The sequence below is a fragment of the Hypomesus nipponensis genome, chromosome 22 (assembly GCF_054491055.1).
Source record: "Hypomesus nipponensis isolate SF chromosome 22, ASM5449105v1, whole genome shotgun sequence".
Taxonomy (NCBI): domain Eukaryota; kingdom Metazoa; phylum Chordata; class Actinopteri; order Osmeriformes; family Osmeridae; genus Hypomesus; species Hypomesus nipponensis.
In genome coordinates this window covers 11,085,001-11,112,939 of record NC_140382.1, presented here as the reverse complement: position 1 = coordinate 11,112,939, position 27,939 = coordinate 11,085,001, and the positions used below count along the sequence as shown (strand labels likewise).

General features: G+C 48.9%; 1 protein-coding gene across 3 annotated transcripts in view; it reads right to left on the bottom strand.

The window, feature by feature from the left end:
- ctnna2 (catenin (cadherin-associated protein), alpha 2) overlaps positions 1 to 27,939 on the bottom strand; it is a 285,740-nt gene that overhangs the window by 184,145 nt on the left and 73,656 nt on the right. For all 3 annotated transcript variants that reach the window (XR_014740965.1, XM_084687324.1, XM_084687323.1), the window contains exon 7: positions 16,070 to 16,273. Coding sequence is in view for 2 of the 3 variants with exons in the window: in XM_084687324.1 (XP_084543450.1) it covers positions 16,070 to 16,273 (204 nt within the window). In the remaining variant the exon portion in view is untranslated. The remainder of the gene's footprint in view (positions 1 to 16,069; positions 16,274 to 27,939) is intronic.

Here is a 27,939-nt window from a genome sequence, read left to right as displayed (position 1 = left end):
TTCCTAAAATCAAATCAACAGTGTTTACTTGTGTACACAGAAAAAATACCTTCCAGGCAGAAATACACACCAAACAGCTAACATGTTTGCAGTTCAAAAGGTTTTAATTATGTGTAAATGTGATGATAATTATTTCAAGCTACAACAATCAGAGAACCAAATTTTAATCTTTTAATTATCGTAACTATGCTGAAGCAGAAAGAATAAGAAGAAAAAAATGTCCTGGCCTCAAACAGAAGATGGGTGAAAGGGTTGAACAGATGAACACAACAATTCAGTTATTCAGTTAACGCTGTTCGCCTGCTCTAGCAATTAAGGGGTGCTCGAGGGGAGAAGCATGGGTGTTACCTAATTAATGACCGGGGCTCATCTTTGATGAGTTCCTCTCACGTCTTCAAACCAAAATCCTTGTTTATAGAGAAGGAAAAGTCTGTGTTTGTGCAAATGTTCTTTTCTTTTTTTCCAAATGACATCGGTAATGTGGGAAGACCACTGAAAAATATGCTCCTATGTAAAGGATAACTTTGGAGGGTTTTGTTGCACCTGGAGCTTGAAACCTGGCAACCCATTTTCAAAGGTATCCATGGAGCCTATCTTTCTGTTCCTCTCTTTCTTCACAGTTATATATTGACCCCATAAAAAATCAGCTTACTATCACTCCTGTCCCCTGATATCCCCAGTGTTTATGGAGCTAGGCTATAAAGCAGATAGACTAATAGCTGGTGTGTAATTTAAAAGAAATAGGTCTGTAGCTAGGGGGTTATCAGATAAAACAGAATGGACATCTCCCTAAAGGAGCAAGATGTGGGACTTCAAACATAAACAGGTCTATCATCCTGATAAGGACCAAAGTAGGTTAACGTGTCTGTCCAATCAAGACAGAGTTAGAGGGTCTAACAAGATTGTCGAGTCGCAGAGTTCCAGGCATGTAGACTGCTGCTCCTAGGACGTGTAAGTGGGATGATAGCGGATGTCATCTCGCCGCAGGTAGACAACTGTGCTCAAAGTGTCTTTTGTCTTTCCAGCGCTCCCTCTACAGACGCCATGTCTCTGGTTGGGGCATGTCCTGGCTGGGCAAGGACCAGACCAAGCTGCCCGCTTCTGCTCTGAGGGAAGGCATTTGCCAGAGTCAGACCTTTTTTATTATTATAATTTTTTCGTGCAGAGGCGATGGGGATGGAGGGCGTGTGAGTTGGCAGGAAGCCTCAATTAGCGTGCTTATTTCCCATGAAATTGAGCTTCCTGGTGCTGAGTGGTTCAAAAAGGGCAGTTAGTGGCTCCACAGACGCATGTACCGGACCCACCTTGAAGCCCTTGTGCAAGGCTCCGGCCCTGGGCAGGAGGACTGTGTAAATCACCCTGATTCACCCCTTGGACCAGCTCCAGACACTCCAGCCAGCATCCACATCACTATGACAATACTTGATGCCAGGCTAAGTCTTTCCATTTCAGGATGCCTGGTTGTGAAGTTAAGGGCCGCCTCACTGGGTTGCAGGGAGAAGGATTTGGGGATAGCAGAGGATTTTCTGAAGGGGTTCCTAGAGCGGGGCTAATCTTTCTCTTAGTTATTTTTTTTTTGATGTGCAGCAACGTCAATTCTAAGCAAGGTACAGAGTAACAATTGCTCATTGTGCCCTGTGAAATGGGACACTTTAGTTCAGGGCAGTAGCATAAGAATTAATATGGATTTTTGATGAACTGAACAGGGATACTGAGCATATTTCATTACCTTCTGTACAGTCCTTGTACTGACATCTTAGAGTACACACAGCTTTTCAGAGTGCTGACAGTACTTGTGTTTCATACACAAAATCAATATCTAGACACAGGCCACAATTGCCATTTAAAATTTATATGGACACAATGACCGTTCCTGTTTACCCTTCAACAGGTACTAATTCATGTATCTATGCTTTGTGAAGCAAAAACACATAAACCTCACATACTGTTACTTTACCTGGAGAATACACCCCCTTCAAGAGCTATTGGGAAAAACTCGCTGAATTACAGCTTATGGCTACTAGTAGACAGGGCCAATAAAAAGACACACACACACACACATTCTGTGGAGTTACTGAAGCTAAGCTGGTGACAGATCGAGCTCCTCCACTGTCTGACGTCCAATCGTCGATACTTTTCGATGATCTGGTTTCTAGAGGACCCTCTGCTACTGAGTTATAGGAAGCATTCTTCCTTAAGTGTACAGGGAACAAAGATCAATCTTGACCTGAGAGAGAAAGAGAACTGGAGGAGGGGCAGACTGACTATAACAACGGACTTCAATGTGGCATTAGTGCTCCACGATTGGTTGCCAGGCATCCAAGTCTGAATGCACTACATTTGAATGGTTACCATTGTAATGGCATCACCTTTAATTTTCTCTCTCTCTCTCTGAAAATCCTCTTAATACTTAGTTGCTTGGCTAAAACATGGCACCCTCTCCAAGCCATCCTCTCTCTGCCATCCAAATGTTCTCTCTCTCTGTCTTTCTCTGTCTCTCCCTCCCTCCCCCTCCCTCCCTCTCTCTCCCTCTCTCCCTCCCTCCTTCCCTTCCTCTAATTTCTGCAAATAGGGTTAGCCTCCACACTTGAGTGCCTGTGAGTGTTAGCCCCACCACCTCCCCAACACCACATCCATAAAGCAAACATATGTAGCAGCTAATACAGTTAGAGGGGCCCTGGGATCGCTGTCTGTCCAGCTTAAAGCCATTATACTTGATTCTATACTTTGATCCACCTATCAATGTCAATCGTGTTAAGCTGGCACACTCTCCAGCCAGATCCAGCTATTAAGGGAAAGGAGGGGAAAGATGGAAGCCCAAGAAAGAAAGCAAGAAAGAAAGAAAGAGAGGGAAAGAGAGAGGAGGGAAAAGATGGACTGGGAGGAGAGTGGTGGGGTGGGGTTGGGGAGGAGAAGGGGGAGGGGGTTCTCTCTAATGTAAAAGAGCTGGCAGATTCTGAAAGGCTTTTATCACGTAACATGTCTCTCTGGTTAATTCTATATCTTCTCCTAATATGACTATGCCTATAAAACCAAATTAAGTTCTCATCTATCTGATCACTTCGAATCGGAGAAGGCGACTCAGCGGGGGAGAAACTGACACAGAAACACTGATGTTGAGGCCTGATGGAGGAGGGGGAGGTGTATCTCCCCCGGCCATTGAAACGGTGCCCTAATTGGAAGCGAGTGCCCGTCTGGGGCTGGCGGGCTGCATTCAGCGACCGTTATTAGAGCGACGAGCACTCCACAAGGCTCGTCGGCGGTGAACACACGCTGAGACGTCTGCCGAGTGAAACTAGGTGTGTGTATGTGTGTGTGTGTGTGTGGGGGGGATTAGTTAATTGAGAGCTCAGGAATCCTGGCAACCTTAAGGAGGTAGAGCAGGAAGCTGGCGGTCCTGCAGCCAAAGCTGGAGTGTCAGCCTGCTAACTAAGTGCCCGCGTGGCGGAGCAGCACGCCCGGGGGCACACCGGAGGTGTCGCATCATCTAAACAAACACTTCGCATCATCAAACATGTCACCTGCTAGCAAGTGCAGGATGGGTATGATTTCCCACTCTGAAACAAGACCATCTGTCTTCGCAAAAGGATGTTTTCTGGACCAGGTCGTCTACCGGGACCCAGTCTCCATGACGGCCAACAGCGAGTTTCCCGGTCCCATCCAACGTCTATAAAGCCGAACAATGGATTTTGGTGTTTCAAAACCCATTGACATTGTATAACTATGTTTAGCTTGTGTTCTGCTCCTCTCTCTTACCAACCGTCTCTGGAGGAGGGGATCCCTCTCTGAATTGCTCCTCCCAAGGTTTCTTCCATTTTTCCTCCCATTGGGAATTTTTCCTTGTCTTCCTTGAGGGTTTAGGTTGGTTGAGGGGCAGTTCTATGGGCGTATGTGAAGCCCTCTGTGACAGGCTTGCGTGTAAAAAGGGCTTTACAAATACATTTGATTTGATGTTTTCGGGGTCATGTGTTGGCATGGGGTTTACGAGTTCCAGCGACCTTCAGGTAGAGCAGTCTGGAGGTGGAGCTTGGTTGCCATGGCAGGGGTTACTGGGTTTCCAGTTTTCTTCCAGTTAAGCAGTGGGAGAGGATGCAGTACAACGCCCAGCCCTCCCCAACCCACCCACCCACCCGCAGCACTCGCTACTTACACCAAGGCACCAGCGATACAACTTCATCCAGAACTTACAGATGTTCAGGGAGATGGAGGGCATATGCCAACTCCCCACACACCCACACCAACTCCCCACACACGCACAAACACACACACACAGAATCCCCACTACACACCCTCACACACCAACCCCCTCCACCCCAGTTCATTAAGACATATGGCGCCCACCTCCTTCAAATGAGCTTGGAGTCTCTCCCCCCCCCCCCCCCCCATCCCTCCCTTTCTCCAGAGTGAGCCCTGATGGAGGCCGGTAGCTTCAGCCAAGGTGGAGCAGAGGAGGAGAAAGATCAGCTAGCATGATGATGATAATATCAGCACGATTTACTGGACGAGGATAACATGCCCAAAGAGACAAAGGACGCAGGCAGACAATTACGCAGGTGAATCAGAGAAGCAGAATCAATTACAGGATAGGAAACAGGAAATGGAACACAACTGCTATTTTGATCAGAGTAGATTATGCATTTGAGATGAAGACGTTTTGATTACAGCACATTTCTAGACCTTTATGCCGGTTGCAAGGCCCATTTGAAAACCAACTGACAGAAGAAAAGATTACAGGTATGTTTTTTTTTCCTTTTAAACATGTTGTGTAACCTAATGAGGCCCTCTTGAGACTTGTTTAGCAACACAGGAAGCTCAGTACCAGTGGAATATTTCATATTTTTGGAGCAACCTGCTACTTTCCAGCCAATTATGTTCCAGCAATCCTGTCTCAGCCAATTGCATTCCTTCTTAGGTTGATTTGTGAAACCACTATCATCAAACACGAGCTGGAGGAAAGCATCGAAGTTCAGACAAGAATTGGGGGCGCTGTTTCTCCTTTTTTAAAGCATTCATCTATTTATAATGTTTCCTATTGCAGCTTTATTGCAGAAAATATTTATATTCACACCGAGGAAAGGAGAACTGAACACAATTGAACAGAACATAATTTAAGCCGAAAACGCACCGAAAAGTCAAGGAGGCATCAGAAGTCCATTTCAGACTGATCACGTGGCTCTAATAAACTAGCTTAGCAAACTACCACCCACTGATTTATTAAGGTTTCCGGGGGCCTATTTTATCTGACTGATTACTACCAACGGCAAGCACAAAAACCAAATGAATGGAGAATTATAAACTCAGCTCAGCCAGCATGAATCACCCAGGTCTGAGAAGTTCATTATGCCTGGAGACCTGGGAGGAACCATCTTCTCTGCTCTTCATGACAAGCTTTGAGAGGTTTAACAGATTTATGGAGGGGGGAAAGGAGGGAAGTTGGTATTGTAAGAGACAGCTGCCCGCTTCTTTTCAACAAAGTCCAACATTATTAAAGTGCAGAAAGAGAGAGGGACTCTCTCTCGAGAGGGACTCGAGAGTGAGGGAAAGGGAGTAATGGAATGAAGAAAGCAGAATTCAAGACCAATCCTTGGGAGCTCATCTTTGACTAAACTAGAGAGGCATAACGTCCCCACCTTAAAATGCAAGTCCTGAAGGAATGGTTTGAATTAGTTAAATACAAATTTGAAAAATGTAAAAAACTAAACAATACCATACAATGACAATAATAAGTGGCAACTAATCCAAAAAAGACACCTTGAAAGTTTTTTTCACTTGTTGTGTGTAGCTGTGTTTTGCATCAACCAAAGACAGGTGGTCCTCCTTTCTTCGTTCATTTTTAGGTGGGTCATCATCTCCAGCTGTTCCTTCCTTTGTCTGTCTACCTCTGTCTCTCTCTATACATTTCTCTTATACCCATTATCTCTCTCTCCCCCCCTCATCTCTCTCTCACCCTCTCCACCCCAAAGACAAGGTGGTGTTGGGCGGTGAAGGACGTTCTCTGACTTGTGGCGCCCCCTGGAGGCCGCAGGCGTGGTGCGACGCCCCGTTACGGGGGCAGACAGATGGGGGGGGAGGGTGTCGAGGCTCCGCAGGGGACGTCCTGATTTATTACCCAGCGCCAGACGTTAACGGGGTGTAAGTGCAGAGTCTGGAGGGGTACTGCTGGGGTGGGGGGGGGGAGAGAAGGATGAGAGAAGGACGAAGAGAGGAAAGTGGGTGATGTTTGAGGGGTGGGTATTATTTATTGATAACATTGGTGACCTCTTCTAGGCTACAGCAGCGTGTTGCTGTGTCTGGCCTCACGTTCGTTGTTGTGAATGGTGGCGATTCAAGGTCTCCTCAATCACGTCATCATCCACGTGTCGCACAAGACATCATGTGTTTTCATCACTCAGGGTTGGCATGATGCACCTTTGGCAACATCTGACATTCTGTGGTTTGGATTTGAAAGGAAGCGGCAGGTTCTCTGGTCTTTTACCAACGCTGCTGAACTTGTTAGTGTGTGTGTGTGTCATGTGCTTGTGTTGGGGGTAGGGTGTATGGCGAATGAGTGACTCAATGATTTGCCTGGTCTCACATGGAATCAATCTGACAGGATGCTTGGGCACCAGGGGAGGACATGATATGACAGGGCTCTCTCTGGGAAAACAGATCGTTACACAGTGGGGATTTACTAGACGATAGGCCGATGCCCTTGGGTACCTATGCTGAATCCATATAAATTTGCACTCTAGGAAGGAACAATGCAAGACTCCACAGTTCTGTACTGTCCAGGGAGCATTATAAAAGTGTGGCTCAAAACTTTCAATGCTAAGGTGAAAAAAATGCCCTTGGCATTTCAGTGTGTATTTGTGTGTGTTTCAGATAGAGAAAGACCAAGAGAAAGAGAGCAAGACAGAGATGAGGAGAAAGAGAGAAATGGGGAAGGATGGAGGTAGGTAGGTAGGGGGAGAGAGACGGGGTGTGTTACATAGATACTGACATGCTGATCTGGGTATGCGTCTCCATGATGATATTTTAATGTATGGAATACGGTATTATTTTCTACTGCTATAAAATCATTTTTTTATGTCTGGGAGGAAGCTCTCGACTGCAGCCTTTGGCATGATGTCGGTAAGGAGAAGGTGTGTGTGTGTGTGTGTGTGGAGGGGGCATATACAAATGCCATATTTCCTGAACAGTAAGGATGGAGAGAGAGAGGGGACGAGAAAGGTGTGACAGACAAGTGGTATGTAATGGTTCAATTAGCAGCTGAGCTTATACAAGCATGGCTTTCAACCACGTTTCCTCTTTTAAGGCATTGGTCTACGGTGGCCCACGCCACTGCCCGCATCGCCTCGTGTAACACAAACAGAAACAGCAGAACACGGCGGAAGGCAAACAAGTAGGGCATCCCTGCCGGGGCCTCTAATGTCAACTGACAGCTTGGACAGAAACGGCTTAATTGTGAAAAATGTATTAGGCTTGATTGGCTGAGCTTAATTAGCATAGCCACGATGCAGTGACACGAGGAGGGTCTATGAGAGGCCATTTAGGTGTTACTCAAACCCTGTCTGGGGCAGGCACACGAAGCAGCGCAAGCCACACAACTACAGAAGGAACGTGTGGGCGACGGTTTGTTGACGCGAGCATCTGGATGTGAGCGTGCCTGCGCTCGTGTTGGAGCGTCGGCCTGCGTCTGTGCGTGTGTGAGATAGGCAGGAGCCTCATCAGAGCCGGGCACTGTGGAGTGGGTAGATGGCAGAGCAGACTGGAGGAGGAGGACATGAAACAGTGCTGGGAGGAGGGAGACCTGTCTAATGAGCCAGGAATGACTGGAGGGAGGGAGAGAGAGATGGAGAAAAGAGAGAGGGAGGGGGACGGAAGGAAGGAAGGAGAGGGAAAGAGGAGGAAAGGGGAGAGCGAGATAAAGAGAGAAACAGAGAGGGAAGAAGAGGGAGAGAGAAAAGACAAGGACCGAGTGAAAGAGAGAGATCCACAGAGAGAGAGATATACAAAGAGAAAGAGAGGCACCAAAAGAGAAAAAGGAATGAGTGAGTTTGAAACAGTGACAATTAGAGTGAGAGGACGGAAGTCAAAGTCTCAGGTAATTTGAGTCTCTCCTCATCTCTCTGCACTCTACACACACACACACACACACTCACACTCCTACACTATGACGGTGGTGCAGAACCAAAGCGTAGGACCCTGCCAGGCTGTCGCTGATCCCTGTTACGATGCCTTCTCTCCCGCCCAGACTCTCTGTAATTGAGCTGCCAGGAGCTCTGCAGCAAAGTCTCCCAGATCACGGCTTGGCACAGGGCCAACCTGGCTCTGAAAGGATCACGCACACACGCACACACACGCACGCAGATACGCACACACACACACACACACACGTGCAAACACACACATGCACACAAGGCCTTTTTGGAAACAAACAAGGACGTCAGCACTTTGAAACTGTCAGAGGATCATACTTCAGTCCTGCAGATCAAAGAAGCTGGACAACAAAGAGAATACACAGGAACTAGAACAACGACTCGCTGAACAGGTGGGCTTAAATAGTGGAAAAAAAACAAGAGCCTTCTTTGTCATTAAGAACCAAAGTCACTGGAAAGGTGAAGGGATGCAGGGACACAAGCAAAACACACATGCCGGCCTGGATATGACAGCAAACTGAGGCCCTGCCAGCAGACCCCACATCCCTCTGCCCCCCGCGCCCCCCTCACCTCTTTTCTGTGACACCTGGAACTGGACACCCCCATCCATCCACCCCACCCTGTGTTTGATCCTGCCCTGTCAGCTCTGCACACCCAATTAGCCTCAGGCCGTTCCGTCATGTTTTATTCAGCCTCCTTCCCATCCATTACTCCCTGTGTCCTTCACTCGGGCCTCCCATGATGGGCAGAGCAGCGGAGGAGAGGAAAGAGGGACAGGGTAGTGGAGGAGGAGACTATCGATCAGTCTCGCACTGGGCCGGACCATCTCTGTTCTTGTTACAGAATCTCTCTCTCTCTCTCTCCTCCCTTGCTTGCTCTTTGCCATCCTCTCTCATGGATACAGTATTGGAGTGTAAACAAGAGGGGTTAATTAGCCTGATGGTGGGGCGCAGTGGTATTGTGCTCAGAAGGCCTTAAAGCTGAAAGCTGAAAGGAGCTGACAGAGAGAGAGCGAGAGCGAGAGAGAGAGCGAGAGAGAGAGCGAGAGACAGAGAGAGACAGAGAGAGAGACAGAGAGAGAGACAGAGACAGAGAGAGAGAGAGAGAGAGAGAGAGAGAGAGAGAGAGAGAGAGAGAGAGAGAGAGAGAGAGAGATAACATTTCAGAGAGGGTGGAGTGGGGGTGCTGGTTTTTGCAGTTCAAAATGCTAAAAAGCCATTTTGCTGGGCAGCCATTTCGTTGTGTGAAATGAGGGGCCAATCATCAGTAATGGATCCTGATGATCGTTTGGATCTTGCTTACCTAGGGGACTGGCTCTGCTCAACCTGGCAAACTGAACCAGCCAGATTAGGGTGAGAGACAGCATGTACTATCTACTCTCTCCACCTCTCTCTTTTCCTGTCTCGCTCCACCTCTATAGTTTCATGTCTCTCTCCACCTCCCCCTTTTTTCCCCTTGCCTTGTCTCTCTCCACCTCTCTTTTCCTCCCCCTCCCTACCTCTCTTTCTCCACCTCTCGCCTTCCCCCCTCCCCCTGTTTCTCTCCACTTCTCACCCCACCCTCCCCGCCATTCCCCTAAAAACCCATAATCTCAGCCATGGCCTGAAGGTCAATATGGAGAATCAATGCGCCTCTGAGCATCTAGTTCTCTTTCTCCCTGGGCTGCTGCTTCCACTCACTCACTGGTCCCTGTGTGGTGTTCATGCTCAGAGAGGGAGGCAGAGATGGAGGAAGGTGTCCAGGAAGCCAGGACCTGGACAGCCTGCTGATGGCAAGGAGCAAGAGGGGAACCATATTAAGTAAGCAGGATGGCAGGAGAACCATATTAATTAGTCATGAGGATGGTAGGACAGCCATATGCAGAAGGCATGAGGATGGTAGGAGAACCATATGCAGAAGGCATGAGGACGGTCAGGAGGCAGGACTTAACCTGGATGTGTGTGTGAACTGCAGGACCCTGTGTGGGAGGGAGTTGGTGACTGGGAAAGGGCCAGAGGTCCTTCAGACAAATGTCCTGCTAGCCCCTTAAGAAGTGTTGAAAAAAGCAACACAAACAGACATTCATCAGACCCCCAGACCCCCCATCCCCACATACACCCCCCCACACACACACACTAGCCATCTCAGCCTAGGGATTTGGCTCCTCTCTGCTTTAAGTATTGATCTGCGCCCCCTCTTTTTTCTCCTCCTCTCAAGAGACAGTGTTCTGCTGCTTAGTCTGCCTGAGGGGCTCTCCCTCCTCTCCCTCTCCCCTCTCCCTCTTTCCTCACTCCTTTCCCTCCTCTCTCCTCTCCCTCTCCCCTCTCCCTTTCTCCTCTCCCTCTCTCCACCCGCTCTCCCTTTCCCTGTCTTCCTGTCTCTCTCCTTCTCTCTCTCGCTATAATTCCTTCACTCTTTGGATCTCTCCCTCTCTGCCTTTCCCTCCATCTCTCTTTCTATTGTTGTCTTTCTCTCTCTCTCACAAACACGGTCTCTCTCTCTCTCGCTCTCTCTCTCTCTCTCTCTCGCTCTCTCGCTCTCTCTCGCTCTCTCTCGCTCTCTCTCGCTCTCTCTCGCTCTCTGTCGCTCGCTCTCTCTCTCGCTCTCTCTCTCGCTCTCTCTCGCTCTCTCTCTCGCTCTCTCTCTCGCTCTCTCTCTCGCTCTCTCTCTCGCTCTCTCTCGCTCTCTCTCGCTCTCTCTCGCTCTCTTTCGCTCTCTTTCGCTCTCTCTCGCTCTCTCAGCTCTCTCTCGCTCTCTCTCTCTCTCTCTCTCTCTCTCGCTCTCTCAGCTCTCTTCTTCTCTGCTTGAGACAGTTGCTCGGAGGGGGGGGGCGGGGGGTCCTCTGATGATGCTCCCCATCTGTAACTGGGAGATAGCAGAGTCAGACAGCCAGACAGCCAACACACACACACACACACTACTTTATTCTATCACTCAGCTCAGAGTGTGAGTGTGTTAGAGGGTCTAACCTCCTGGGGGTGATGGCGGGCGTGCACCAGAGGACATCAGTCTTCCCCAAATGACCCTACATCCGTTTATGGGGCGAGTCCCGCTAACTGCTAGATTAAAGCTGGCCTAACCCACTCCCTAAATCCTCTTTACTGCTTGCTCACACACCCCTACAGCAATGCCACCCCCCCCCCCACACACACACACTACCTAGCACCAGTTCTATTCCCAGTGCTATCCCCATCACGTCCCAGGCCCAAGTAAAGTCACTCCTAGCCCCAGCCCTAACCCTATTCTTAGTCCTAACCCCAGAGCTAGCCCAGTCCCATCATTAACCCTAGCCCTAACCCGATCCAGTTTTAGTCTGAGGCCCAGTCCCAGCCTTGACCCATGCAGTTCGGTACATTACTCCCCGGTAGATCGATTGATAGATCTGTGTTGTCGGAGCTCCCGTAACTAAATCAGTCCATCCTGATGACTCAGCGGCGGCTGGGGAGCGCGGCCCCCGCTGCCACCAATCACCGATCACCTGCGCCCGCGACAGGTATGGACATTCACCTGTCACCTTAAGCTAATTTATCACCAACAACCACATCGATTAACCTTGCACCAAGCTTCCTGCCACCTCTCTGCAGGAGGGAGGGACCGACACGATCAAGACAGCTGAGACACTCCTCAACGATTGGAGGACGGGGGAGAGAGGCTGACATAATAACTGGGTTCAGACTGCTGCTGTGGGATAAACTTTGTTAAAAAGATTGGGGGGGGGGGGTCTGCCAGGTGCACTTCTCCAGTTCCAAGTTTGTTTTTGTTGATGGGGAGAAGATTTCAAAACCTTGTTATTAATCACTATTAAATCTCCAGGTCTAAATATAGATGCCGTAAATATCCAGAATTGCAAGGGCTGAGAGGCTTTGATTGCTAAAGGCAAACAAAAATATGGTAACAAATACTGCGGTAAACTGACTCATTTAGATTAATCTGACAAATTCCGCAGGAGATAAATGACTCCATAAAACGAGGCCATTTCTCCTGTCTACCTAACTACGTAGACAAACACAGACTCTTACTGTGTACCATGTCAGACAAACACAAAAGCAAAACAAACTCTCTCTCATACACACACACAAAGACAGACAAACCATACCTCTCTTAGGTTTCTATATTGCATTAGACGTGTAGCACTCATTCAACGACTTCTCTTTCGTGCATCCTTCTGTTTCTGATTGGCTGTTCCAACGCCACACGGCCCAGGGCGATGCGCGCACTATGCCAGCTGTGACCCTCGCAACCCACAAGCACCACAGCTAATGAAGCAAAAGCTAAAATGATGCAAGCTAAAGCTGCCACCACGAGAGGGGAGGTGGGCAGGAGAGAGTTCATTAGGGGAACCCAGTTGGACGTTTGGTTTTTAAAGGGGGGGGTTGTGTTGGGGAGGACAGGAGAGGACAGAGGAGGATATTGGAGGAGACAGGAAAGGGGAGGAGGCAGAACAGGAGAGGGGAGGAGGCAGAACAGGAGAGGACAGAGGAGGTTAGTGGAGGACACAGGAGATGAGGCAGAACAGGAGAGGGGAGGAGGTTAGAGAAAGACACAGGAGAGATGGTTGGATATTGGAAGCCTTAAAAAGACATGGAGCCAAAACACTAACAAGAGGTGGAGGACAGGAGATATCAGAGTGGGCGCAGGGCTCTGCAGTTTGGGTAATGGCCTCTGAGATGCTGTGTTAGACTATGACACCAGGCGGGTGTACCCCGGGCCTGTTGGGAGCCAGTCTGGGATCTGCAGTAATGAACTGCCAGTGAGCTTGTGCAGGAGCAACAGAGGTCCTACTGGGTGAACACAGACTCAGACGCACAGCCAATGGTCCTCCGGCAGTTACACACTCCCCACATGTAGTGATGTCACTAGATACCGTCTCACAAGACACTGAGGTCACACTCATAACTCAACGAGGCTACGAATGTAGGGACCAGCCCCCACCACCACCTCACACACACACACACACATCCGCATCCACACATGCTGTGAAGAGACAGAAGAGAGGACATGATGTGCTCTGATAAGATGGAGCTGCCTCTCACTGCTGTTATGACTACAGCGGGAAGATAATCTCATCATATGCATCTGATAGCAGATTTGTTTCCAGACAACAGTTCGAGCACAGTGCCCCTCCTAATACATATTAGATTAGAGAGAGGGAAACAGCCATTGATTATGGCATGGGGCCGTTGCCAGGGGGAGAATTGATACAGCGTCGATCGATGGCTTAATGGACGCAAATGACGACCGTTCCACGGCACGATCAACAACAAGGGGCAGAGGGAGAGAGCGAGCGACCGGGTGTGTGTCACACACACACACATAAAAAGACACGTACGCACACACAAAGACACCCAGTAGCTTACACCCTCTTATGTGTGTCTCTGAGTGGGAGGACCTGTGTTGACTGCAGGCCGTTGTGGGTTCCCAGGTTGTGGACCAGGCAGGCTTGCTGTGTTTGCTCTTCCCTGAGCGTGACGGACAGGTCTTAACAGCCCGGCTGGGACGAGGCAACGCCAAATTAGTGGAAGAGTGGGAGCAAACAAGGAGGATAGAAATGCCCGTCTCTGTCCAAACACACCTGGCTGACGGTTTGACAGGTACGTCTGTCACCCTCCTGCATCGCCTCACTATCTGTCAGCTCCTTCTGGGATCCATACCATCTGATTGGGAGAGTCCGCTAATGTGTGTGTGTGTGTGTGTGTGTGTGTGTGTGTGTGTCTTTGCATGCTGGCGTCACAAGACCAACATGGCAGCCCAAAGCTCACAATGCAGGAGAATGGGTCTGTATGGGAAGAAACCCCAGAAGGAGGTCTCTCCGTCAGAGGGAGTCTGTCTCCACACAGCCAGACGGGGAGAGAGTGTGGCAGGATCCACAGCAGTGTAAATACCCTGGCTGGGCCCCAAGGGACAGGACCGGGCGCTGATGAGACACTTAAGATCCACGCTCTTCTTTCAAAGAGCCTCTAAGTTGCGCTTTCTGGGTCATCATGTGACTTTAAAAGCTGACAACGGGAAAAGGGAGGAGGTGGAATGAAGGAACAAAAGAAAGCAAGAAAGAAAGAAAGAAAATGGGATGATTTGAGAATAATTCCTCTGAGACAGCCCCTTTAAGTGTTTCAGGGAACAATTTGAATCACTTCTCCCTTCTTGCATTCTTACTGCTGTAAATGCTTTCTCCTACACATGGCTGCCAGCCCCACAGTAAAACACAGGCAAATGGAGATTCACAGTGCTGCCGTGTGGGAGCCACCAGGGGGTTGGAGGGCTGAGGACAGCATCCTGGCCTGCTGAAACAGATGAGCGTGCCGCGACCGGCTCTCCACGAGCTCACCACAGGAGTCAGGACCATTACAGGTTCAGCCCACAGGTAGGGGGCGATGGCTGACTACTGGCACTGCATGTCTGTGCGTGGGCTCCTCGTATGTGTGCTGTGGAAGTGTTTATGTCTGGGCATGTGTGTGTGTCGCCATGTGTGTGTATGTGTGTGTGTGTGTTGGGGTGTGTGTGTGTGTGTTGGGGTGTGTGTGTGTGTTAGGGGTGGAACGGTACACTGAAGTCACGGTTTGGTTCAGACATCACGGTTCGGTACGAGTTCAGTACAACGGAGGGAAAAGCAAAACAAACCAGGTTCTTCTACGAGTGAATACGGCACATTGAAGATGACATGTCAATCCCGATTGCTTCAGTGATGTTTTTGGCCCTATTTGTATGTTTATCTAAAGGCTGGTCAAGCACTGTAGGAAGGAGAAGTTGGACTGTTTTTTTGTGTTGTTCCAGTGATTGGCACACCTGGGTGATGGCTTTGGATATTTGTAGTCATTTAGCACACGCCAGATGTGTTATAGGCGTTAGCATGTTAGATGTATTTCCACTCACATACCCAACTGCTGAACAACGCTGACACACAGTGCTCGTCTTATCCACCACTCTCTCGCCAGTCCTTATATAACTGAAGGGGACACCAAAGTTTTCCCAAACTTGCGATCTTAAAGAGGCCGGCGGGTCCTCCATCTCTCGCGGGTCGCCACCACTCACTATACTCGTCCTTAGTGCTGCTAGCCATCTCTGACTCACGGCGGCGCCAATCAGAGCTTCAGAGCTAAAGCGGGGCAACAGATGAGGCGTCCCTAAAGAACACGAGTATCTAACAGTAGTTCCGCATTACATGAATTAATTTGCACGCCAGTTTAATTTATTTTGATACCGTGTATTCTCTGTGTCATTTCATGCACCGAACCGTGACGCGCGTACCGTTATGGTTCACTACGAATACATGTACCGTTCCAGCCCTGGTGTGCGTGTCGGTGTGTGACTCGGCGTGCACTCATCTTGTCAAAGTGTTGGGCCTTTGTGAAGTACGGTATTTGTGTTTCACATCAACTTGAACAGGAGAATCTCAGGGTGACACTACTAGCACTAATAGCACTTCATCTCCACGAGGAGCGAGATAAAGACATCAGTCCCACATCCTGCCAATCAACAGGCCGGGCAAGACTCTTTCCTCTGCCAAGCCTCTAGAGGAATACTTGTGATGGTAGGCATGTGTACATGGGCCCCCGGGACACTCACTGGGGCATTTTAAGAAGAGGACAATTGAGTCATTGAGAGGCAAGCGCCGGAGACTTCAGTCAATTTCAGGGCTTTTTTTTCAAGATACGGGACTTACCTTGCAGTCGAGGAGTGGGCTGAGAGTAGTGTCAGTTGGGAAATGAATGTCATTACTATTTAGATTCTGTATCTGGACTTTGCTGTCCTTACGTGTAAGAGGAGAGGTGTGGTCGGAAGATTGTAGTGGAGGAGAAATCGAGGTCTGATACAGCAGTGAAACAGCGAGAGGGAGGTTGGAGAAGTGGAGGAGAGGTGTGGAGATAATTCAACGCTGTGTGTGTGTGTGTGTGTGTGTGTGAGTGAGTCCGTTCTCAGGACACGCCACAGTGAAGCCCCCTGGGGGTACTCACGTTGTTCATGTACTCGCTCAGCAGGTCTTGCAGGGCCTGTCTCACTGCGTTGCACTCGGCCACGATGCGCTCACGGCGGTCGTCGCGCGTGCAGGACGAGTCGGCCATGAGGGCGGCGCCGCTGATGATGCTCTCCAGACGCTCCTCCAGAGACGGGCGGAAACGAGCCTCGCTGAACGTCAGCGGGTCCAGGATGATCTTGTTCTGTTGGGGGGGGGGGGGGGGGAAGGGGGAGAGAGAGAGAGACAGATCATTCATTAAACTAAAATTTGACATCAGTCCAGGATCATGGTGAGTCTGACAAGCTTGTCACAGAGTGTGTGTGTGTGTTGGGGGGGGTCACCTTCAAGGTAAGACACCTGTGCCTTGCTAAGCACAGCACCTCACTCTGGTTTATGGACCCTTTAAGTATAGCCTGGGACACGGGGCTACAATACTCACACACACTCTCAGACACGCATACATTTCCACCATTTTATGATGAGAGTCGCCACCAAATAGACTTTTTTATGACCTCTACAGCAAGCAACAAAAAAAAAGGCGATATTACCATATTGATGGCGAGCGGGTTGTGTTTTACGGCTGTACAATTTCAATACGGCGTGTGGCAGCAGTTTGCGCCGTGTCGGGGACTTTATGGAGAGGGAAAGGCGGAAGGCGCTTTTGTTAGTTAAAGAGCTGAATTAAGTACCTCTGTGTCCCGTGGGGCTTGAATGAGGCGACAGGGAACTTGACACAGCCAGAGACTGGTCTGGAACAGGGACTATTGGTGGAGAGCCCATGATGACATGTATTTCAAATACTACAGATTCCACTGAGCTATGAGAACCATCAGCCTCCGTGTCTTCAAGAGTTGGAGGAGAGGGAGGAAAGGTGAAGCGCACAGAGAGTGGCACGTCCTCTAACAAAAGACGGTTTTCCTTTCTAGTCAAGTAGTGTTCCACTACCAGGCTTCGTCACTATGCATGGAGAAAGAGTGGAAGAGGAAGGAAGAGAATTAGAGTGAGACAGTGAGCAACAGAGAATACGACAGACAGAGAGAGGAGTGAAAGAGAGAGAAACAGAAAGAGAAACCGCCAGAGGAAGAGAGATGGCTAATGATGAGGAGAGTAACAGACTTCGGGGGGGGGGAGGGGGGGGGGGGGTCTCTACGGTGTGTATTCACAGGGAAACGCCAGTCAGACGCAGATGGTCCCAGACACAGAGTCCACAGTTGTATCCGTCAGCGTCCCTACTGATGGCAGCCTGCTAGTTGTCCTTGCTGTGTCTCTTGGCGTGCCCTGCTTCCCTGAGCACAGCTCACCTCCACTGAGGAAGACGAGAGGGGGTATTACTGGCAGCACTGGCCTGCACGTGTGTATGTGTACGACAGCAGGGTCCAAGTGGGTGTTTATCGAGAAATCACACTCAATAACCATAAAGGAAACACCACGGTAGCCATTCTCTGGATGCCTTTCACCATACACAGACACACACACACATGCACACACTGGGATTTATATATTTATTTGTTCATGCCCCAGTCTACCCCGCTTTGAGGATTTGGGGCGGGGTGCAACAAGCGGATGAAAAGAGAACAGTAGACAGGCTTCTCAGCTCTGGACCACTACCCATGAGCTGGGTTACACCGCCTGTCTGACTTGACAACACACTCCAAATGTTGAACAACAGTGCAGGAAGAAAGAAGAAAAATCACGGGAAAAGCCGTTGGGTTGCGGTTGGGTACCATACAAAGTGTGTGTTTGCATGGTGTTTATGTGAGTGTGTTAGGGTGCGCGTGTGTGTTTTGGGGGTTTATGCTCGGCTGAGCCAGCCTAATCCGAGGGCAGGGTGACAGGCTGTTTGTCAAACGATGCATAAGAGAGATGTTGGATAACAGAGAGAGAGGAATCGGAGGATGAGGCTCCACATAACCTACTTCTTCAGAGGCCGATGACGAAGACAGGATGGGAGAGAGGGGAAAACACATGTAACGCAGGCTTTACAGTGACAGTGAAAGGGAGGATTGGGGGGGAGTGATGAGGGAGAGAAATAGAGAGTGGAGGGAAAATAAGAGAGAAATGACAAAGCGGGGCTTCACCAGAATGCGAGAGAAAAAGGATAGAGGTATGAGATGTCGAGGAGGAGGTAATTGGGATGTGGAGAGAAGGATGAAGAGAGATACAAGACAGGTTCCATTTAACCTACTTCCCAGAAGTTTGAAGGCAAGATAGGGAAGGGAAGGGAAGGGAAGGGAAGGGAAGGGAAGGGAAGGGAAGGGAAGGGAGGGAGGGAGGGAGGGAGGGAGGGAGGGAGGGAGGGAGGGAGGGAGGGAGGGAGGGAGGGAGGGAGGGAGGGAGGGAGGGAGGGAGGGAGGGAGGGAGGGAGGGAGGGAGGGAGGGAGGGAGGGAGGGAGGGAGGGAGGGAGGGAGGGAGGGAGGGAGGGAGGGAGGGAGGGAGGGAGGGAGGGAGGGAGGGAGGGAGGGAGGGAGGGAGGGAGGGAGGTCCAAGGCTTTACACTGACAGTTCAACAGGTGGAGAGACATGGATAGAGAGTAGGGTCAGAGATAACTTGAGGTAAAAAGATAGAGAGAGACAGAGAGAGAGAGATAGAGAGGTAGCATTGCGAAAGGTCATCTAGTTTTACCATAAAAGCAAGAAGCTGCAAAGATTGTGTGCATTTTGAAAATGTGCAAGGGAACCTTTGTACAGTTTCTAAAGACATACAATTTACGTTAAAGAAAAAAGAGGCTCCTTTAGGGTCTTGTTTACAAGGTGGGCATACGGTGTGCTTTTGCTTGCATCTGTACATTTGGTCCACACAAGCCTATTACCCCTTTACAAAATGCTAGCAATGAAAATATATCTGAATGAAGTCTTCCCAGTAACAAAACTCGGTTAAAAGAAAAATGGTAAAAGAAAAGAGAGGATACTGTGGTCGCCAAGATCAGGAAAAAGAAGGGCAGTTGCTGCTACTGGAAAGGCTGGTCTGTTGCGGTCTCCAGGCAGATCTGTCCTCCTCCTCCATACACAGAGGAGGGCTGTTTGAGGGAGCTGGTGCAGGAACCCCACCATGGCCCAAGCTAGCGTCAAGCCAGAAGCGAGTGACGCCCGGGACGTCAAAAGGCGACGTCATGCTCCAGCAACTTCACCAGCGTGTGGCGTCATCCGTGTCGAGCTGAAAACTGACGGTCTCCTGTCTCTCTTGCTGTGCGCTGTCTGGATCTTTTTATATATATATATATATATATTATTTTTTTTTTGGGGGGGGGGGGGGGGCTTTGTTTGTGAATCCCTTCCTCCCTTCCCCTCTCCACACTGTCTCTCTCTCCTCTCTTTTACCAGCTGAGGTGTAATCTCTCACCCACTGTCCCTTCTCCGGGGGGGAATGTGTCATATATCATTTAGTGGAGGTGGTAGAACGCTCTGCTGCTGCTGACTCATACAAGGAGGTGTGCTGAGACCTGCTACACACACACACACACACACACACACACACACACACAAGGGTGGACACACACCAATGCATACACACACAAACACATATCTAAAACTATCTAGCACAGACAGATTTCTTACGAGATAGTGGAGCAGATATTTCTGTAGGAAAAGATTCTATCGAGAAACCCAGAAAATGGTAAGTGCATCTGTGATTCTGCCCGAGTTTATCAGTTCAGGACTATCCGGTTTACCTTTTCTCAATTTATTTTGCTTGATTTTTTCTATTGTTCTTTAAAGATAAGAATTGGAAGATTACTAGTTTGCAGAGGTGCCAGCGAGTAAGACTGTTTGACTGAAGATGACTCGGTGCTATTGGAAATAGAGCCCCCTATTCCCAGAGCTGCATCATTACTCAGCCCTACCCTTATCACCTCTATGTAACAGTTTACTGGAACATCTCCTCAGAGACGGAGATGACAAATCACTCGAATATATTCACATTTTAACACAACTTATCATGAATTAATAATCAAAAAAGGTTGCTAAATACGTCTTTGCTGACATGTAGCAGGCTAGGGAGGATAGCGTGCCTGTGTCACACTGTCCCACTGTGTCAGTGTGAGGGGAGCTGGGAGTCGGCAGAGCTGCCAGGGCTACAGACAGGAGGGGGACATGGGGACTGGAATTTGGAATTAAATATATAACTTGGCATCGCTCCTCTGGCACGAGCCTGGCAAAAGAGATTAAATATGAGCAGGCAAGGCAGAGACACCTTGATATAAGACAAAAGAGAAGAGCAGACCCACAATACCCTAAGGAGCATCTCAATAGGGGAGGGAAAATACATATGCATACAATATATATATATAGAGAGAGAGATATAGATATATATATATATATATACAATATATATATAGATATAGATATATAGATATATAGATATATATATATATATATATATATATATATATATATATATATATATATATAGAGAGAGAGAGAGAGAGAGAGAGAGAGAGAGAGAGAGATATACATAGATATATACATAGATATATACATAGAGTATGAGTTTGGAATGAAGGGATGGAAAGGAAAGGAGAGAGGGTGAGTGAGAGGAGAGATGTAGGGGAGGGGAGGGAGGATAAAAAGCTGCAAAGCTTTCAGAGAGATTGCTGATGGCTGGTTCCATTCTCCAGAGGAGGTCATTTCTACCTCCATCACTCATTTATTCACTCATTCAACTCCCCAGCTTGGGTCACAGTGGAATCCTGTGGTGATATGTATATGTGTGTGTGTGCATGTCAGTGGGTATATTTAAGTCTGTGTGTGTGTCTCTTCCAACTTGAATCCATCAGTAAAAAACAAGTAGCATTGAGTGGACTGTAGCTGAAGGCCCTATGAAACGACAGGCCTTTCCTCCAAAAGAACATGAGACGTCATGGAGGACCCTGTGACACAGGCGCAGGGTAGAACTCCCACAGCTGACGTTTGAGGAAGAGGAGGGCGTCTGGCCAGCAGCATGGACTCTGGTCCACATGGTGAATAGTCTCCTGTGGGTCTGTCTGGAGGGCTCCAGCTGAATTCCGAGGAGCCTTCAACAACCCTCAGGTACAAATCCCTCAGGGGGTTTAGCAACATATGCATGTTGTCTGATTGATTCCAATCATGAAGTGTCTAGCCTGCGGTCTGTGTATCTCTCAGCGTGTGTGAGGGTGTGTGTGTGAGGGTGTGTGTGTGAGAGTGTGTGTGTGAGGGTGTGTGTGTGTGTATGAGGGTGTGTGTGTGAGGGTGTGTGTGTGTGAGGGTGTGTGTGAGGGTGTATTTGTGTGAGGGTGTGTGTGTGAGTGTGTGTGTGTGAGGGTGTGTGTGTGTGAGGGTGTGTGTGTGGGTGTGTGTGAGGGTGTGTGTGTGAGGGTGTGTGTGTGTGAGGGTGTGTGTGTGAGGGTGTGTGTGTGTGAGGGTGTGTGTGTGAGGGTGTGTGTGTGAGAGTGTGTGTGTGAGAGTGTGTGTGTGAGGGTGTGTGTGTGAGGGTGTGTGTGTGAGAGTGTGTGTGTGAGGGTGTGTGTGTGAGGGTGTGTGTGTGAGGGTGTGTGTGTGTGAGGGTGTGTGTGTGAGGGTGTGTGTGTGAGAGTGTGTGTGTGAGAGTGTGTGTGTGAGGGTGTGTGTGTGAGGGTGTGTGTGTGAGAGTGTGTGTGTGAGGGTGTGTGTGTGAGGGTGTGTGTGTGTGAGGGTGTGTGTGTGAGGGTGTGTGTGTGTGAGGGTGTGTGTGTGAGGGTGTGTGTGTGTGAGGGTGTGTGTGTGTGTGGGGGGGGGGGCTAGCAAACGTGAGCCTTAACGCACACACGGCATTTCACAACAAGGCGCACAATCATCCACCAATCAGGCTCTTTTATTTTGCGGAGAACCATGATTAGTGAGGAACCGAGGGGGTCATGGCGGCACAACCCCAGTCTGACACACGCTCTGCTATGCATTGATGACAAAAACTGACTGAGGAACTGAGTTGCAGACCAGAAACAAGGATGACTTCTCACTAGGCAGAGACTTCCTGTTAAGAGGGATTTTCAGTGACAGATTGAACCTGTAATCTCATTTTCTCTGAAAGTACTGTAAGACTTCAATAACTTTTTGAATCCAGGTGCGTGTAATAAGTATTATAAGTCCCTAATTGGATGCTATTTAAAATTGTGTTAAAAACACTATATTAATGTTAATAATATTATTAAGAATTTGAATTATCATGAGTTGAGTGTTAATTAATAGGTAATAAGGCAAAAAGGCCCTAAAAAGATGCTTATTCACATTTATAAAAGCAGGACTGGTATGTTTTGTAAACTTAGCAATTTGGGCTTGAGTTCACAAGGATTCAACCCAAAATATCCCACCCCCTCCTTTCAAAACACATGAGCCTGACTACTGCCAGGAGGTAGACAGACAAGTAGCACTTCCAATCATTGGATCCAGTCCACATGTTGCCCAATCATTAAGTTTGTTCCGAACTACTTGAAACTAAATGATTGGACGTGTTTATTACAGTCCTGCAAGGCCCACATATAGGATGTGAAGTTTATTTCAGCAAATACGACAAAAAGTGTGTCTCAATTTCATTATCAACCCTGCCTTTAATAAGACTTATTTAGGTTGTTAGCCATCAACTCACACTTATTACAAGCCCCTTGATCGAAAGTGTTCACTGTAGTTATTTATTCTAACCTATTCAAAGAGAGGGGTCAGAGCCGAAGCTGAAGGGACCTTATATGATTCATGATGAATCATTTTAATTGTATTTTTTCCCCCAGTCTGCCTGTTCAGAGAATTTATTTGGCTCAAGTGACCTTAATAGGACTTAATGAGGGATTGAAAAATAAATAAATCAAATAGTTGGAGATCAGTGTTCCTCCATGTGCCGCTCTGCTCCTCCCACCTCCTCGCCCTCTTCGAAATCATCTGAAAATGCCGCCGTCCACTTGACCAAGCCAAGAGCGGCCAGCCGAGAACGTCTGAATTGCGTGCCAAAACAGGAACACTTGAGGACTTTTATGGTTGTTGAGATCTGGGATGACGGAGGGATGGCAGCGGCCTGTGGGCGGTGTACAGTCAGCCCGCCTGCTGCACCCTCCCTGGCATTCTAACACAAGCCCACAAGGCAGAAGCAAAAGGAGAATACGACAAACAACATGGGGGGGGGGTGAAGAAAAACACGGAACAGGCCTGATCCTTCTTTAATCCCAGGATTGAGTTTCTGGGAATGACCTTTATCAAAGTAGCATTTCCCTCGCGAGCGAGAAAAAGATAGAGGAAGAAAGAGAGAGAGAGAGAAAGGAAGGGAGGCAGGGAAGGAGTGAGGGAGAGAAGGAAGGAACAGGGCAGAAGTGGGTCAAACCCCCTTGATTGTCTTCATTTGATTTCAGATAAGGATTTAGGAGGAAACCTTTCCCCCTCAAGTGTGTGCCTGCTGCCAGGGGGCAGAAAGGGCTGGCACACCATGATTAAGTCCTTTATTCGTCCCTGCGGCAGCGCTGTCTGGACATGGGGGAAGAGTCAAAGATCGAAAGGACAGAGAAGCCTTAGTCACCGCCTCTCCACTTCAAAACATATTAATGAGTTTTACAAAACAAGATGATTCAGCGTCTATCTCGCTTACTCACTCTCCCTCTCTCCCTGTCCCTCCGTCTCTCTCTGTCCCTCCCTCTCTCTCTCTGTCCCTCCCTCTCTCTCTCTCTCTGTCCCTCCCTCTCTCTCTCTCTCTGTCCCTCCCTCTCTGTCTGTCCCTCCCTCTCTCTCTGTCCCTCCATCTTACTCCCTCTCCTTCTCTCTCTGTCCCCCCTCCTGCTCTCTGCCCCTTTATTTATGTCCCCAACTGTATCTCTCGGACTACATTATCATCCTCTCATCATCTGGATGGGTCACCAAGGCCGACTTCAGGAAGCAGCTGGACGAGGTGTCTGCTTAGAAAATCTCTCCTCACACCGTCAGATGATGAGCATTTATGTGAATGAGAAAAAAAAGATGTGAAAGAAAAATTTGAAAGGCTTTTGTTTAGTGGCATGTCACATGTCGGATGTAGCCCCGGTAATCACCGACTGAGGGGAGCGCTGAAGGAATGCTTTCACTGTTTACTGTGCTGGCAGTTGAAGAGGAACACTGTGAGGTAGCTGATGGCTGATGAAAGAGAATTCTAGAACTCTTGTGCTCTGATGCAAGGTAGCCTTGCATGTCAGGTATCCAAGACAGGAGCCTTTCTAAGAAGTGTTCTGACACACACAAGCTGCACCTGTTACTTCACATGTCGTTCAGTTTGGGTACAGTAGTTCTGAACCCCTCCCCATCCCCGCCCCGCCCAACTCAAATGAAACCTTACAAAAACAGACTAAAGTTACCATCCTGAAAGGGACTCAGTGTTTAATCTATTATACCTCCACAGTTGGAAGCACCCAACCATGGGAGATCCCTTTTACCATCTTTTCACCCACATGTTAAACAACTGGTCAAAGTGGAGACATTGCATTTTCAGGGCAGTCAATGAGAGGGTACCACCTGTGGACCACGCTGAATCTTTCAGACGCCGGGCTTTTATCATGTCGCTACGGGGCAGAATTAAGGTGAGTTGTGCGTGGGTGGAGCTGAATCTTTCATGGCGGTTGCTGAGGGCAGAGAGATTCATGAGGCACAAGGGTTGTTTGACTCCAACGCCTCTCTATCCAGCTTAAAGAACCAAAGTTGCATCCTGTTGCCACTATGCTTTTAAGGTGTTTAGGGCATACAGAGGTCAAAATGCAATGGTTATAAAACAAAACAGAGAGTAGGCACATCTGGACATGCTAAAGCATTTTCAGTAACACCACACAGCGGAGAAAACCAATCCATTGGTGGACTGTGAATCAAAAATGTATAAACTGTACAGACATGAAATTACAGGAACCAACAGAACATTCTTATTAATAATTCACATAAAAGAGGAGAAATGAATGGCTTAAGGAAAACAAAAATGAATTAGTAAAATGGTCAAACCAGCGGGTAACTCAACTAAAAGGGCTGGAAAAGGACATTTTTTCTGTGTTTTGTGATCTCAGGTACACACTAACACTAACTGCCAGTACACACTAACCTTTCCAAGAACCCCTACTGTGCTCGCTCACTCATTTGCTCGCTCACTCACTGGCATCAAGCAGCTGTACTACATGTTCCCTCTGCCTGTCCTTCCCTCTCTCTGTCACTCTAAGCAGGAGAGAGAGTGGAGAGAAAACAGGGAAAGGAGGAGGGTGAGAGAGAGAGAAGGAGAGAGAGAGAAGGAGAGAGAGAGAAGGAGAGAGAGAGAAGGAGAGAGGGAGAGAAGGAGGGAGGGAGGGAGGGAGGGAGGGAGGGAGGGAGGGAGGGAGGGAGGGAGGGAGGGAGGGAGGGAGGGAGGGAGGGAGGGAGGGAGGGAGGGAGGGAGGGAGGGAGGGAGGGAGGGAGGGAGGGAGGGAGGGAGGGAGGGAGGGAGGGAGGGAGGGAGGGAGGGAGGGAGGGAGGGAGGGAGGGAGGGAGGGAGGGAGGGAGGGAGGGAGGGGAGAATTGGAGCTCAAGTGCACTTTGCACGGACACACTAAGTTTAAGCAGCCTGTTGCGGCTCCCTCTTTCCAGCTCATGAGGAGAGAGAGAAGGAACACATAACACAGCAGAAGAACTCCGGTTGGGTGTAGCCCACTGAGGTCTCTGGGCCCAGGCCATAACTGGGTTGTGCTGACAGGATGAGAGAACAGAACTGGTGAGGAAGGAAGAAAAGGGAAATGAATAATGCACTGTACAGGGGGAGAAGAGAAAGAGAGAAAGAGAGAGAAAAAGACAGTGAGAGAAGACTGAGAAATGAAAAGAGCGAGCCTGTGATCTTCGTGAGGCTTATTGTATTAAAAACAAAAACAGAAAGTGGAATTGCTTATGTTAATTAGCTAACAAACTTTGCGCCCAAACCGGCGGCAGGGAGTATGAATGGGGACACATCCTGTCAACAATCAGCGCTCTGCGTTCTCCAGATGTCTGTTCTGCCGATGTTTGAGCAGCAACATAAATATCCCAGCCTTTGGGAGACAGTGGAGAGATGACTGCTCAGTAAGGGGTTGTTTGTTGGGGGACAAGGAGGAGGAGAGAGGAGGACGTGGAGAATAGAGAAGGAGGAGGAGAAGGAGGAGAGAGAGGACAGAGAGGAGAAAGGAGGAGGAGGCGAGAGAGAGGAGGACAGAGGGGAGGAGAGAGGAGGAGGAGGAGAAGTAGGAGGAGAAGGACAGAGAGGAGGAGAGGAGGAGAAGGAGGAGAGAGGAGGAGAAAAAAGAGGAGAGAGAGGAGGAGGAGGAGAGACAGGAGAAGGGGAGATTAGAAAAGAAAAAAGAAGACCAAGACAGAGAAAATATAATTCAAAGAGGATTGTTATGGTATTGACAGGCCATCCCTAGAGTTAGCTAAAGCTGCCTAGTTAAAATGTAAAAAAGTTCAAATGCAGGGTGTGTGTGCGTATGTGTGTGTGTGTGTATATTTGTGTGTACATGGATGCATCCCTGTTTGATCATATTTGACAGTATTATGCCTTGTGTGTATTTATCAACTTGTCCTCTGGGGCTAGATGCACATCGAGCCTCTGATAACAATCTTGTCGTCTTTGGAGGGGGAAGAAAGTTTCTCATCAATTACCAAACTCTCATAACCCACACATCTTTATTTTCATATGTTATCTATGCATGTTCTACTTAGCTGAGGATGAGAGCTTTCCACTGGGGCGACTTTTCCTCAGAAAACACCTACAGCTCCCATTTAAAACGCACAGCCGTGTCATTTGAATGTTTCTGTTATCAACTGCCTCCCCCACCCCCCAGTCCTGAAAGACATGCTTGTCTGCTCGCGGGCCTATTTCCAGCAGCCATCTCCATCCGTCGTTCCCCTGAGCCCAAAGCTACTTGACATATCATCGCTTTTTCATCCCTCCGTTTCTCTTCCCCCCCTCCTCTTTCATCCTTTTTTTCTCTCCTCTAATCTTCTTGCGAGATTTGTGTCTATCTGGGACAGTGATAGCGGGGAGAGAGAAACAGGATGGCACTGCCTTGGCTCTCGTGCTCCTGCGTGCCAGCCGCATCTCCTGCCAAAGCAAGAGCGCTCACTGGGGACCCCACCATTCCTCCCTCCCTCTTCCTCTTCATTTCACACCACAACAATGTTGCCCGAACAACGTCGGCGGTGCCGTGGCCAGGGTGGCTGCTGACCGCCACTGAAGGTCACTACCTATTGTGGTCTACAGAGGAGAGGGAGAGAGAGAGAGAGAGAGAGAGAGAGAGAGAGAGGGGAGAGAGAGAGGGGGAGAGAGAGAGGGGGAGAGAGAGAGGGGGAGAGAGAGAGAGAGAGAGAGAGAGAGAGAGAGAGAGAGAGAGAGAGAGAGAGAGAGAGAGAGAGAGAGAGAGAGAGAGAGAGAGAGAGAGAGAGAGAGAGAGAGAGAGAGAGAGAGAGAGAGAGAGAGAGAGAGAGAGAGAGAGAGAGAGAGAGAGAGAGAGAGAGAGAGAGAGAGAGAGAGAGAGAGAGAGAGAGAGAGAGAGAGAGAGAGAGAGAGAGAGAGAGAGAGAGAGAGAGATTGGACCAATTGATCCCTGTCAATGTTTGGCAGGCTCTGCTTCAATGCAGGGAATACGATCCAAGAGTGTCCATTCAAAAACGCACTGGTTAAAGGATGGGCCTGAGGCGTAATATTTGTGAATATATAAAAAGCACGGCAGACTGCATTCATCACCAGCACAGCAACACTAGGGCTGAACAAGCCCAGCAGGATGTCTGGTCTGGGTTAGCTAGAGCCCTCAGCTCTGGATTGGGGGTCCATGCCTGGGTAGGACAGGACAGGGGTGAGGCGAAGGATGTTGAGAGAGAGAGAGAGAGAGAGAGAGACAGAGAGAGAGAGAGAGAGAGAGAGAGAGACAGAGAGAGAGAGAGAGAGA